Source organism: Neomonachus schauinslandi, chromosome 1, assembly GCF_002201575.2.
Source record: "Neomonachus schauinslandi chromosome 1, ASM220157v2, whole genome shotgun sequence".
Taxonomy (NCBI): Eukaryota; Metazoa; Chordata; class Mammalia; order Carnivora; family Phocidae; genus Neomonachus; species Neomonachus schauinslandi.
The window spans coordinates 314,303-327,919 of record NC_058403.1 but is presented as its reverse complement, the minus strand read 5'-3'; the positions used below and the strand labels follow the sequence as shown (position 1 = coordinate 327,919).

Here is a 13,617-nt window from a genome sequence, read left to right as displayed (position 1 = left end):
TTCTTGCCAATTTGGATGCCTTTGATTTCTTTTTGTTGTCTGATTGCTGTGGCTAGGACTTCCAATACTATGTTGAATAGCAGTGGTGATAGTGGACATCCCTGCCGCGTTCCTGACCTTAGGGGGAAAGCTCTCAGTTTTTCCCCATTGAGAATGATCTTCGCTGTAGGTTTTTCATAGATGGCTTTTATGATATTGAGGTATGTACCCTCTATGCCTATACTCTGAAGTTTTGATCAAGAAAGGATGCTGTACTTTGTCAAATGCTTTTTCTGCATCTATTGAGAGGATCATATGATTCTTGTTCTTTCTTTTGTTAATGTATTGTATCACATTGATTGATTTGCGGATGCTGAACCAACCTTGCAGCCCAGGGATAAATCCCACTTGGTCGTGGTGAATAATCCTTTTAGTGTACTGTTGGATCCTATTGGCTAATATTTTGGTGAGAATTTTTGCATCCATGTTCATCAGGGATATTGGTCTGTAATTCTCCTTTTTGATGGGGTCTTTGTCTGGTTTTGGGATCAAGGTAATGCTGGCCTCATAAAATGAGTTTGGAAGTTTTCCTTCCATTTCTATTTTTTGGAACAGTTTCAGAAGAATAGGTATTCATTCTTCTTGAAATGTTTGGTAGAATTCCCCTGGGAAGCCATCTGGCCCTGGGCTTTTGTTTTTTGGGAGATTTTTGATGACTGCTTCAATTTCCTTAGTGGTTATAGGTCGGTTCAGGTTTTCTATTTCTTCCTGGTTCAGTTTTGGTAGTTGATACATCTCTAGGAATGCATCCATTTCTTCCAGGTTATCTAATTTGCTGGCATAGAGTTGCTCATAATATGTTCTTCTAATTGTTTGTATTTCTTTGGTGTTGGTTGTGATCTCTCCTCTTTCATTCATGATTTTGTTGATTTGGGTCATTTCTCTTTTCTTTTTGATAAGTCTGGCCAGGGGTTTCTCAATCTTGTTAATTCTTTCAAAGAACCAGCTCCTAGTTTCATTGATCTGTTCTACTACTCTTTTAGTTTCTATTTCATTGATTTCTGCTCTGATCTTTATTATTTCTCTTCTCCTGCTGGGTTTAGGCTTTATTTGCTGTTCTTTCTCCAGCTCCTTTAGGTGGAGGGTTAGGTTGTGTACTTGAGACCTTTCTTGTTTCTTGAGAAAGGCTTGTATTGCTATATACTTTCCTCTTAGGACTGCCTTTGCTGCATCCCAAAGATTTTGAACAGTTGTGTTTTCATTTTCATTGGTTTCCATGTATTTTTTTTAATTCTTCTTTAATTTCCTGGTTGACCCATTCATTCTTCAGTAGGATGCTCTTTAGCCTCCATGTATTTGAGTTCTTTCCGACTTTCCTCTTGTGGTTGAGTTCTAGTTTCAAAGCATTGTGGTCTGAAAATAGGCAGGGAATGATCCCAATCTTTTGGTACCGGTTGAGACCAGATTTATGACCTAGGATGTGATCTATTCTGGAGAATGTTCCAGGGGGACTAGAGAAGAAAGTGTATTCCGTTGCTTTGGGATGGAATGTTCTGAATAGGTCTGTGAAGTCCATTTGGTCCAGTGTGTCATTTAAAGTCTTTATTTCCTTGTTGATCTTTTGCTTAGACGATCTGTCCATTTCAGTGAGGGGGGTGTTAAAGTCCCCCACTATTATTGTATTGTTGTCGATGTGTTTCTTTGCTTTTGTTATTAATTGCCTTATATAATTGGCTGCTCCCATGTTAGGGCCATAGATATTTACAATTGTTAGATCTTCTTGTTGGATAGACCCTTTAAGTAGGATATAATGTCCTTCCTCATCTCTTATTACAGTCTTTGGTTTAAAATCTAATTTGTCGGGCGCCTGGGTGGCTCAGATGGTTAAGCGTCTGCCTTCGGCTCAGGTCATGATCTCAGTGTCCTGGGATCGGGTCCCGCATCGGGCTCCCTGCTCCTTGGGAGCCTGCTTCTCCCTCTGCCTCTCTGTCTCTCTCTGTCTGTCATGAATAAATAAATTAAAAAAAGAATCTTTAAAATCTAATTTGTCTGATATAAGGATTGCCACCCCAGCTTTCTTTCGGTGTCCATTAACATGGTAAATGGTTTTCCACCCCCTCACTTTCAATCTGGGGGTGTCTTTGGTTCTAAAATGAGTCTCTTGCAGACAGCATATCGATGGGTCTTGTTTTTTAATCCAGTCTGATAGCCTGTGTCTTTTGATTGGGGCATTTAGCCCATTTACATTCAGGGTAACTATTGAAAGATAGGAATTTAGTGCCATTGTATTGCCTGTAAGGTGACTGTTACCGTGTATTGTCTGTGTTCCTTTCTGGTCTCTGTTGCTTTTAGGGTTTCTCTTTGTTTAGAGGACCCCTTTCAAGATTTCTTGTAGGGCTGCTTTTGTGTTTGCAAATTCCTTTAGTTTTTGTTTGTCCTGGAAGCTTTTTATCTCTCCTTCAATTTTCAATGACAGCCTAGCTGGATAGAGTATTCTTGGCTGCATATTTTTCTCATTTAGTGCTCTGAATATATCCTGCCAGTCCTTTCTGGCCTGCCAGGTCTCTGTGGATAGGTCTGTTGCCAATCTAATGTTTCTACCCTTGTAGGTTACATATCTCTTCTCCCGAGCTGCTCTCAGGATTTTCTCTTTGTCTATGAGACTCGTAAGTTTTACTATTAGATGTCGGGGTGTTGACCTATTTTTATTGATTTTGAGAGGGGTTCTCTGTGCTTCCTGGATTTTGATGCCTGTTTCCTTCCCCAAATTAGGGAAGTTCTCTGCTCTAATTTGCTCCATTATACCTTCTGCCCCTCTCTCTCTTTCTTCTTCTTCTGGGGTCCCAATTATTCTAATGTTGTTTCGTCTTGTGGTATCGCTCATCTCTCGAATTCTGCCCTCGTGATCCAGTAGTTGTTTATCTCTCTTTTTCTCAGCTTCTTTATTTTCCATCATTTGGTCTTCTATATTACTGATTCTCTCTTCTGCCTCATTTATCCTAGCAGTTAGTGCCCCCATTTTTGATTGCACCTCATTAATAGCCTTTTTGATTTCTACTTGGTTAGATTTTAGCTCTTTTACCTCTCCAGAAAGGGTTTCTCTAATAACTTCCATATTTTTTTCAAGCCCAGCTAGTATCTTTAAAGTGATGATTCTGAACTCTAGATCTGACATCGTACTAATGTCCGTATTGAGTAGGTCCCTGGCAGTCGGTACTACCTCTTGTTCTTTTTGTTGGGGTGATTTTTTCCGTCTTGTCATTGTGTGCAGAGGAGAATAGATTAATGAGAGAACAAAATGCTAGCAGAGTAACCACGTTCCCAGAAAATATACTCTAAACAAATCAGAAAAGACCTGAAGCAGTGGAAAAAGAAACGGAAAGAGAGAAAAAAGAAAAAAAAGAAAAAGATAAAGATAAAGATAAAAACATACAAAAACAAACAAAACAAAACAACAACACCAAAAAAAACCGGAATGTGATCAAATATGATCAGGCTGGTATATAGATCAGTGCCACACACTAGATTTGGGGTGTATTTTGGTCTTTTAGAAGAAAGTGCCTCCCAAAATTTTAAAGAAAGAAAAACTTATGTATGTACAAAAATAAGGGTTGATATTTTGAAGGGATGGAATATGACTATAAAGATGGAAATTATAAAAAATTTTATAAAAGTTATTGATAAGAAGTTGTTTGAAAAAAGAAAGAAGAGGATTTAAAAAAAGAAAAAAAAAAGGGAGAGAATGTGATCAGGCAGGGGAGTAGAAAAAACCATATACTGGAGATCTAGGGTATATTTTAATCTGTTAGAAGAAACTATCTCAAAATTTTAAAGAGAGAACAACTTATATATATATATGCCAAAAATACGGGTAACTACTATGAAGGGATAGAATATGACTCTAAAAATGAAAAATAAAAATGTTTCTTTAAAAAAGGGATTGATAAGATGTTGGTTGAAAAAGGGAAAAAGAAAAATTCAAAAAAAAAAAAGACAGTTAAAAAAAAATTAACTTTGAAAGACTACACAATCATGGGGAAAAGCCATGAATTCTATGTGCATTATTCCCCTAGCGCTGGAGTTCTGCCGTTCTCATTGATCGGTAAACTTGGTCTTGGCTGGCTGTTCTCGCTGATCTTCTGGGGGAGGGGCCTGTTGCCGTGGTTTCCAAAAGTCTTTGCTGGAGGTGGAATTGCCCCGCCCTTGCCCTGTCCGGACTAAGTAATCTGCTCGGGTTTGCTCTCCGGAGCTTTTGTTCCCTGCGAGCTTTCCGTACAGCTTTGGAGGCCGAGAGTGAAAATGGCGGCCTCCCAATCTCCGCCCAGAGGAGCCGAGAACTCAGGGCCCCGCTTCTCAGTGAGCCCCCAGAGAAAAGCCGTCAGTCACTCCCGGCTCCCCGGTCTCCGGCCGCACTCCGTGCTCACCCGGCCTGTGACCGCGCTTTTCTATCTCTGGCTCACGACCCCGGGTGGAGTCTCCAAACCCAGCAGATCCCTGCGGCGCACTCCCGCGCGGCTCCTCCCGGGGGAGGAAGGTGAGTCTCCCCGGATCTGCTGCTCGTTGGGTCCCTGCTGGAGGAGCAGTGGCCCGACTGTGCCACGGATCACGGTTTATGGCAACCCCAAGCTGAGAGCCCGCGCCTGGGCTCTGCCTCTGCAGCTGGGTCCCCGCTCCGTTACCTGGGAGCTCTGCCGCACTCAGGCACCCCCGGTCTTTCTGTGACCCCGAGTGTCCAGAGACCACACTGTCCCGGAGGGTTCCACCCCCCGCTTAGCCACCTGAGTGACGTCCCTCGGCGGAGCAGACTTTTAAAAGTTCCGATTTTGTGCTCCGCGGCTCTATCACTTGCCAGAAGCGGCCGCTGGAGGCCCCTCCCCCGCCATCTATCCTCCCGAATATCGCCTCGGATTCACTTCTCCACACGTCCTACCTTCGGAAAGTGGTCGCTTTTCTGATGAGAGAGTTGTTGCTCTTCTTTTCTTCGATCTCCTGTTGAGTTCGTAGGTGTTCAGAATGGTTTGATCCCTATCCAGCTGAATTCCTGAGACCAGACGAAATCCAGGTCTCCTACCCCTCCGCCATCTTGCTCCACCACCCCCCCCCCCCGCGCCCAATCTTTTTAAATAATAAAATAATATACAATAGTTTTTACTCATTTTAACTCTGAGACATTTTATAGAAGTTGGTTTTTGTTTTCCTTTTTTTTTAAAATTTTATTATGTTATGTTAATCACCATGTAATACATCATTAGTTTTTGATGTGGTGATCCACGATCCATTGTTTTCGTATAACACCCAGTGCTCCATGCAGTACGTGCCCTCCTTAATACCCATCACCGGGCTAACCCATCCACCCACCTCCCTCCCCTCTAAAACCCTGTTTGTTTCTCAGAGTCCATAGTCTCTCATGGTTCATCTCTCCCTCCGATTTCCCCCCTTCAATTTTCCCTTCCTTCTCCTAATGTCCTCCATGCTATTCCTTATGTTCCACAAGTAAGTGAAACCATATGATAATTGACTTTCTCTGCTGGACTTATTTCACTTAGCATAATCTCCTCCAGTCCCATCCATGTTGATGTACAAGTTGGGTATTCATCCTTTCTGATGGCTGAGTAATATTCCATTGTATATACGGATCATATCTTTATCCATTTGTCTGTCAAAGGGCATCTCGGCTCTTTTCACAGTTTGGCTATTGTGGACACTGCTGCTATGAACATTGGGGTGCATATGGCCCCTTTCTTCACTACATCTGTGTCTTTGGTGTAAATACCCAGTAGTGCAATTGCTGTTTGTGTGTTGTTTTTAATTTTTACTTATTTATTTGAGAGAGTGAGTGAGCTCAAGAGATCATGGGCAGGGGGGGGAGGGGCAAAGGGAGAAGCAGACTCCCCGCTGAGCAGGGAGCCCAATGCGGGACTCGATCCCGGTCCCCTGGGATCATGACCTGAGCCGAAGGCAGATGCTTAACGACTAAGCCACCCAGGGGCCCCTAGAAGTTGGTTTTTAAAGCATTACATAGCACTTTAAAAAAAATGCCTTAGTTTTGGGGCGCCTGGCTGGCTCAGTTGGTGGAGCGTGTGACTCTTGATCTCAGGGTCGTGAGCTCGAGCCTCACGTTGGGTGTAGAGACAGCATGCATACTTATGCACATGTATAAACACACAAATAGACACACAGACACACACTTTACTCTTTTATTTTGTGGTCAAGAAAGGATCTGAAGGAAACAACTGTGTGGCTTACCCTATTCCCCACTGCCTGTCTGCATGCTGGCTACGTTCACCATGTGTTGACTTTCACTCTTTGTTTCTTGGTGTGGCTTGCGTGTTTGTTTGTTTGAAGATCCACTCCATCCCCACATTCAAGATCAGAAAGATCCCTGACTGCTTCTCAAGATCCTGAACATTCCTTGACGGAATATATTCATCATTTAGAAATGATCCAGCAAAGACTGGGCGGAGCGCCTCCAGGTAACAAAAGTTCTTCTCTGTTTTTTACAACAATGCGCTGCACACAAGGAACGTAGAGCAGCACCGCAAAGCCTGTAGCGTTCGGCTGAGTGTTGTTAGTATCAGTCTTCATAACCAGCTGTCAGCAGCAGCATCAGAAGGACGCGTCCTTAGCAGGAAGCCGTGGGGACCGTGGGTTCATCCCTCGTTGGGCCTGTGGTTCAGCTCCCTTCCCTCGGGCACACAGGGCACAAAGACCACGGTCCAGCCAGCACGTAATCTGTCTGGGGCTTCTTTACCATCACAATTTAAACCATTGAATACCTTAATGGTCATTTTTACTAGAAATGAGATTAATTCAGTGACACTGTTTCAAAATTTTGAAATTCTTCTTAAAAGACACATGAAGACCTCTAACAAATTGCTGTGTCATTTTTATTTATTTTTAGATTCCGCTTCGAAGAAATCCTGCCGCCAGAAGATTACACAATGAATAAAATCCCTGTGGCTCTTACCTGTGACAGTTCTATCTGAGGGAAAGATTTGTTTTTTCCCTTTCTCCAAGGAAGGCTCGTGGCATGGCGTGGCAGGCAGCGCCCAGTCTCCTTGCGAGCCCGAGATGCCAGCCCCCAAGTGCCGCTCATTAAGCATTCTCCTCTTTTTGCAATGCTACAAAGCCAAATGGAGTATCTTCTGTAACTTCTGTGTGTTTTAGCTCCTTCCTTCACAAGGTGACGTGTGCGCTCGTGCATGACGGGCGCCTGCCCAGCTCCGTGCGTGTGGCCGAGCTGCCCTGCTCGCCTCCAAGAAGTGAGCAGAGACTGGCTTCCCTGTTGTTTATTTTCTTAAAGTGTACAGATGGGAACTTGGTTTAAAAACAAAAACACACCAAAAAGAAAAAGAATAAAATCACAGCACTATTTTATTTGTGAATGGCCCTTGTGTTGTTTTTTAGTTTTATCCAATTTGCTTCATCGTTGGCGAAAAACCAAAACAGACCTAGAATTTATGTTGAACCGTACGTCAAAGTTTTCTGTGGAACGCAAAGGCCTCTTCGCCCAGTAAAGACCGAAAGGTGGCCGCTTGCCTCGGTCTTCCTTGGTTTCTAAGTATTTCCATGTGGTTTTAGGACCTTTGGATGCCGGGCGTAGGTGTTAATATAAAACACCTTTTTCCAGACGACTGCTTATTTCCGTGGTAGATTTTCCTTATAGCCTACAGCACTGGTGCACGCCTGCATTTTCTGTGTGTCAGCGAACGTGACTGTCGGGCTAGTTTTCTAGTGTTTGCCCCGCTCTGCCGAGCTGTGTGCTCGGCCGCTTGCTTTCACGGCGTCCGGGATCGCTACCAGCCCCCGGGGGCAGGAGCCCCGGCAGGGTCTCTTCAGTTTCCCGTCCAGAAGGAGAGTGACTGTGGTAGATAAGTTATCACATACTGAAGAATTACCCACGTGGGAGGGCTCATGTGGAGCCACCAGCAGAAGTGACCATCGTACCAGCTCCGTACCCGTGGGAGTTCATCCCCATCATCACCCAGCCGCTGTGGGGGACTCCTCCCAGGCAAGGGAACATTCTTGGTCACGGAAAAGTGCTGGCTCATTACTAGGGAGGGGGGACGATCCAGTTAGAGAACCGCCATTCTGCAGCCCCCAGCGGCGTCCTCCGTTGGTGTCCTAAAAGCACCTCCCGGACGAGCAGGCGGCCTGGCGTTTGGGCCTCGGGGGGTGATGCTTTGTGGGCTGCACAGTGTCTCCGGTGGCTGCCCCCGGCTTGGAGGAGCAAAGTGCATGAGACTGTGAGAAAGAGGATAGATGCAGGACACTGTGTAAGTGATTCACCCGGTCTCGTCAGGTTGGCCACACCGATGGGAAAACAAACGTGAGGACCTGTTCGCTCAAGGAGACAGAACCCAGTGCAGTGGTGAAGCTTAGTCCTTAAGTTGAGGGACAGCAGCTGTGAAGATAGTTTTGGGGGCCACTGGGGGTACACCTGAATCTGTGCTGGGTAATAGATTTCAAGGGAGTTGATTGTAAATCTTGGGTGTGCTGACAGGTAACAGAATGCTGCTTTCTTAGGCTTTATACACAGAATTACTAAGAATAAGGAGCCACATCAGGGAAATACAAATCAAAACCTCAATGAGATACCCCCTCACACCAGTCAGAGTGGCTAAAATCAACAAAACAAACAACAGATGTTGGCGAGGATACAGAGAAAGGAGAACCCTCCTAAATTGTTGGTGGGAATGCCAACTGGTGCAGCCACTCTGGAAAACAGTACGGAGGGTCCTCAAGAAGTTGAAAACTGAGCTACCCTACGACCCAGCAATTGCACTACTGGGTATTTACCCCAAAGATACAAATGTAGGGATCCGAAGGGGTGCATGCACCCCGATGTTTATAGCAGCAATGTCCACAATAGCCAAACTGTGGAAAGAGCCAAGAAGTCCATCGACACATGAATGGATAAAGAAGATGCGGTATGTATACACAATGGAATATTATGCAGCCATCAGAAAGGATGAAATCTTGACATTTGCAAGGACGTGGATGGAACTGGAGGGTATTATGCTGAATGAAATAAGTCAATCAGAGAAAGACATGTATCATATGATCTCTTTCGTGGAATTTAAGAAACAAGACAGAGGATCATAGAGGAAGGCAGGGAAAACTGAAACGATGAAACCAGAGAGGGAGACAAACCATGAGAGGCTCTTACGTCTAGAAGACAAACTGAGGGTTACAGAGGGGAGGGGGTAGGGGGCTGGGGTAACTGGGTGACGGGCATGAAGGAGGGCACGTGATGTAATGAGTACTGGGTGTTACATGCAACTGATGAATCACTGACCTCTGCCTCTGAAATTAATGATACACTAGATGTTAATTGAATTTAAATTCAAATTTTTAAAGAAAAATTTTTTAAAGAATAAGGAGACACAACGTGTGCAACATACTTTGAAATGGTTCTATGATCAGGAAAAAAAATGCACGTGAATATGTATTAAGTAAACATGGCAAGATCTGTTAGATGTTGAATCTAGTTCATATAGTGTGTATCTGGTTGTGTGAAAATTTTCGTAACGGAAGATGAACAAATACGTCATGACCAACTGGAGTCTGGGCCAGGATGCCTTAATCTAATAATAGGGTCCTGTCTGAATCCGGGCCCCGGCAGGGAAACAGCAACCACCCCAGGTGCCCAAGGAAAGGGGATTTAATGCAAGGGTCTGATTACTCCGGTGGTGCAGGGGCTGTGGTGAGCCCGGCCAGAAGCTGCTGGCCTGGGGGCTGGAGGTCGATGGACAAGGGGACAGGGCCCTCCAGCAGGAGCCGGTCATAGGGATGCTGCATGCAGCACGGTGGAAAGGAGAGAAACGCCCATCTTTGCCCTCCTGGCCACCAAGGCTGGATGGGCAGCCTGGGACGGTCCTCGTGCAGGGCAGACAGGTGAGAATCAGTCTGAAGGTACGTGGGCAGCACCAGCCAGCCCTTCGTTTCTCGTGCCTCACCCACAGTTAATGACCGAGACATAACCTAGTGCACCTACCTGACCTGAGGGGCATATCATGGGATGCTCTGAGCCTCTCCACAGCCCACACGGCCTTGCTCTCCAGGGGAAGCAGAGCCCCTCTTCTAGGACAGGGTCAGTCCTTCATGACTTTGTGCAGTGGATGCACCGCAGCTTGTCACACAAAGTGGGGGCGCTGGAGGGGGAGGGGGCCCTCCGCCTCCCTGTTCTGTATGGAGTCGCAAGGCCCTACTTGGCATTGATCCCCTCTTCCGTCGCCCGGGCCTTGGTTCCTGGCCCTCAGCCAGCACCTTGGCTGGTTGGGTGACCTTAGCTTCCCTTCCAGAAAGTCTGAGACCTTAATAGTCTTGGTTTTAGAAGACTTCCCTTGTTTTCTCCTCTTACAGTTGAGCCTGAAAGTACTGAGTACCAAGAGGTGCCCAGTGAATCCGCTAGGTTACACATCGATGTCCCTGTCCGCCTGCATGCTAGCCACCCAGTTGCCTCAGGGTGATTGGAGTCCGTTGCACCAGCCAGTGTAGTAACCCTGTCCCTCTGATTCAGGGGACAGTCTCCACTGGTTGTTCAAAGGGACCATTGTCATCTGGGGGGAGCAGTCCTCCCTTGGACAGCAGAGCCCAGTGTCCTAGGATGGGAAGCAGAAACTCCTCGGGCGTCCTTTGGCACGACAGTATCAGGGGCCATGCCTGTCTCACCCACAGGCTCCCGGGCTGACGCGTCCCGGCTGTGGGAGGAACGGCTCCAGGAGTGTCTTGAGCAGGCGGGCCTTTCCACCGTCTGCTGGTGAGCTACTCTGGGTGATGGATGCCACGCTGACTGTGAGAAGCGGTGATGGTGAGTAAGAATTTGGGAGGGCCACAAATGAGCTTTGGGCAGGAAAAGCAAATCCATGTCCCACGCAGAACTGGACAGAGACACAGCGACAACTGAGCAGGAGGAATTCATGCAGTTTACTTTTGTGTACCTGACCCGCTCGAGTCTCGTGTCCTGTCCGTTTTCAGCACGTTTCCAGCACAGCTGAGTGCATCCGTTCAGTTCTCACACTACCTGGGGTTGGCACGACGCAGTCCCACAGACTGCCCCACCTTAGACACTAGCCGTAAGTGGGGCCCCTGTGCCTGGCCAACTACAAATATGGGTGTTTCCACAACCCCTCCCTGCAGTTTGGGGATTGCCTGGAACGGGAAGTGCTGTCGCTGGTTTTGTATGAAGGACACAGCTCAGGAGCTGCCGGGCGGAGGCGATGCACAGGACAGGCTTGGGGGCAGAGCACAGAGCTTGTCTGCCCCCTGCAGTGTGGCACCCACTTAGCACAGCAGGGGTTCACCGACCCGAAGACCCCCAAACCTCGGTCAGGATTGTATCAGGGCTTCACAATGTCGTCGTGATTATTTGCCACATGATCGAAGTCCATCTCCAGCCCCCATCCCGAAGTTCTCTGGGGACCCCACTGTGCGTCCACCGGGTGAAGAACTCCGGTGTGGCCGAGGGGGGCTCGTTATAACAAGAGGACGCTCCTATCAGGAAACTCCAAGGGTTTTAGGAGCCAGGAACCAACAGCGAAGACCAGATACGTGTTTTTTCATCACACCTCACACACGTAGCACTTCGGGCGACAGGGGTCCCACTGCCCGCCTGTCCTCGCGGCATGGTGGTCAGGCAGCGCCCCGGGCAGGATGCACTGTGTGGGTTGTGCGTTGCTTCCTTGGGCAGGCGTTTGGACTCTGCCAGGATCCAGGCATAAGTCTGGGGTTTCTCTAATGGAAACTGAGTTATCAGCAGAGGAAGACAAAGCTTTGCTTCAAGACCCTGGTGGTCTGCCCTGATGGGCCTTTAACGTGGAGCACTGTCCGGCATCCCGCGCTGGGGGCGCTGAGGGTCTGAGCCGCAGGTCTGCAGTGCTGGTCTCCCAGGAGGCTGCCGGCCCGTGGCCTCCTCAGTGTGCAGACTGGGGCAGCACATCCAAATATGGTTGTGACCCAAACGCACACAAGCCGTCCCTAGGTGTAGGCGGTGCCTCTGATCCTGGAGGGGGCAGCGTGCTTCTCTGCAGACCGCTCGCCCCCAGAAACTGCCGAGTGGCAGCCCCAGCTTTCCATGGGGCCTTCCTCACAGCCAGCACATATCCTGCTACTTTCTGTTCCCTAGGACCTGTTACTATGATGTTTTTAATGCAGTAGACCAAAGTCATACGGTGTCTAAACAATCAAAGACCTTAAGATAAGATTGTGACGGGCACTGGCCTCTGTCGACTAAAGCTGGACTGATTGTCTTTTCTGGTCAGTATTGAGGAAGGGGTGACGAGGCGCCTGAATATAAGCCTTTCCTCAAGTGCTGTAGCTCCTGGGCCCTTGTCAAGAGTTTGATCCCAGTGGAGAACAGGCCTGCTCAGGGCAGAACTGAGCAAACCATGAAAAGGGGTGAAGAGCATCCCACCGAGCACTGGACACAGTGCTGTCTTAGCTGCTGTAACAAAACACCATAAACTGTGTGGTTTACAGACAACAACAAAAATGTATTTCTCACAGTTGTGGAGGCTGGAGGTCCAAGATGAGTGGCAGCATGCTGGGCTTCGGGTGAGGCCCCTCTTCAGGGAGCACACTGCTCACTGTGACTCGTGTCTTCACGCGGAGGAGGGTCGGCGGGGGGAGCAAGCTCTCGTGATTCGTAAGGCTCTGATCCCGTTCACGGAGGCTTCACCCTCAGGACCCCCTGGAACCCGTGACCTCCCAAAGCTCCCTCCCACCGTCTAATACCATCGCGTTAGAAGACACACAAAACTGGGTCTGAACAGATCCAAGCAACCAGAGTGAGTGGTGCTGCGTTTTCTAGTCCCCTGCCTCCCGCCGTGGTCTGTGGTCTCCTGGGACGTTCCCTCTGGCCAGTTGACAGAACAGGAAAGAACAGGTTTGTTCTGCAGATGGGTCTACGGAGCATGTTGGCATCAGCCGGGAGCGGACAGTTGGCACTCTACAACCCGGCTCACAGGTGGATTTGGGAAGATTTTCATTTGGCTTCTGCCACTTTTCAGGCCTGAGTTGCCAGGAGCGGATGCCGATGCTGAGTCTGATATGGAGGCTTGCTTCCTCACGTTACAGAGGAGGCGGTGATTTGTCACCCTAGGACAGGTGTGAGTTTGGCTTCCCTGCCTGTGGTGCATCCATCAGCACCAGCATCCGTGGACTTGCGGAACATCCCACCCCCAGGGGCAGCTCGGCACAGCCCCGCCTCTGAGCACCAGGCCGTTCTCAAGCAAGGAAAGTGCAGGGTGAGCTCACGCTCCTAGAGCTCACTGGTCTTACCGTTGTTGGGGGAGGTCATCGAGAGGATGTGACTGCCAGGTGACCCTTGAGCTTGACCTGGGCAATCAATCGGAGGCTCCTCACTCCCTCCCCTGTCCTTGGAATGTGTGCTCTGCCTCTTTGTTCCCACTGTGGGAGCTGTCCCAAGGACATGGCCTTGTTGAGTCCATCTGGATCGAATATGTGACTGAATCCAGTTAAGGCCTCTATATAGACTTTTAACTGGCAGGTGGGCGTGGAGATCTACCTGTCTTATGGCTGCCCAAGACAGGCCCCATAAGTAAGCTCCCTTGCTTATTCTACCTGCCACCTACCAATTTGGAGTGGTCTGCCTCATCCTTCGCCTCTTTCTCTTCT

General features: G+C 48.0%; 1 protein-coding gene across 1 annotated transcript in view; it reads left to right on the top strand.

Moving 5' to 3' along the window:
- Positions 1–7,338, top strand: part of PCNT (pericentrin) — a 143,667-nt gene extending 136,329 nt beyond the window's left edge. Inside the window, 2 exon segments of the mRNA XM_044918911.1 lie at positions 6,325–6,452; positions 6,881–7,338. Coding sequence (XP_044774846.1) covers positions 6,325–6,452; positions 6,881–6,924 — 172 coding nt within the window. The 3' untranslated portion in view covers positions 6,925–7,338.
- The last annotated feature ends 6,279 nt before the right edge of the window (positions 7,339–13,617 follow it).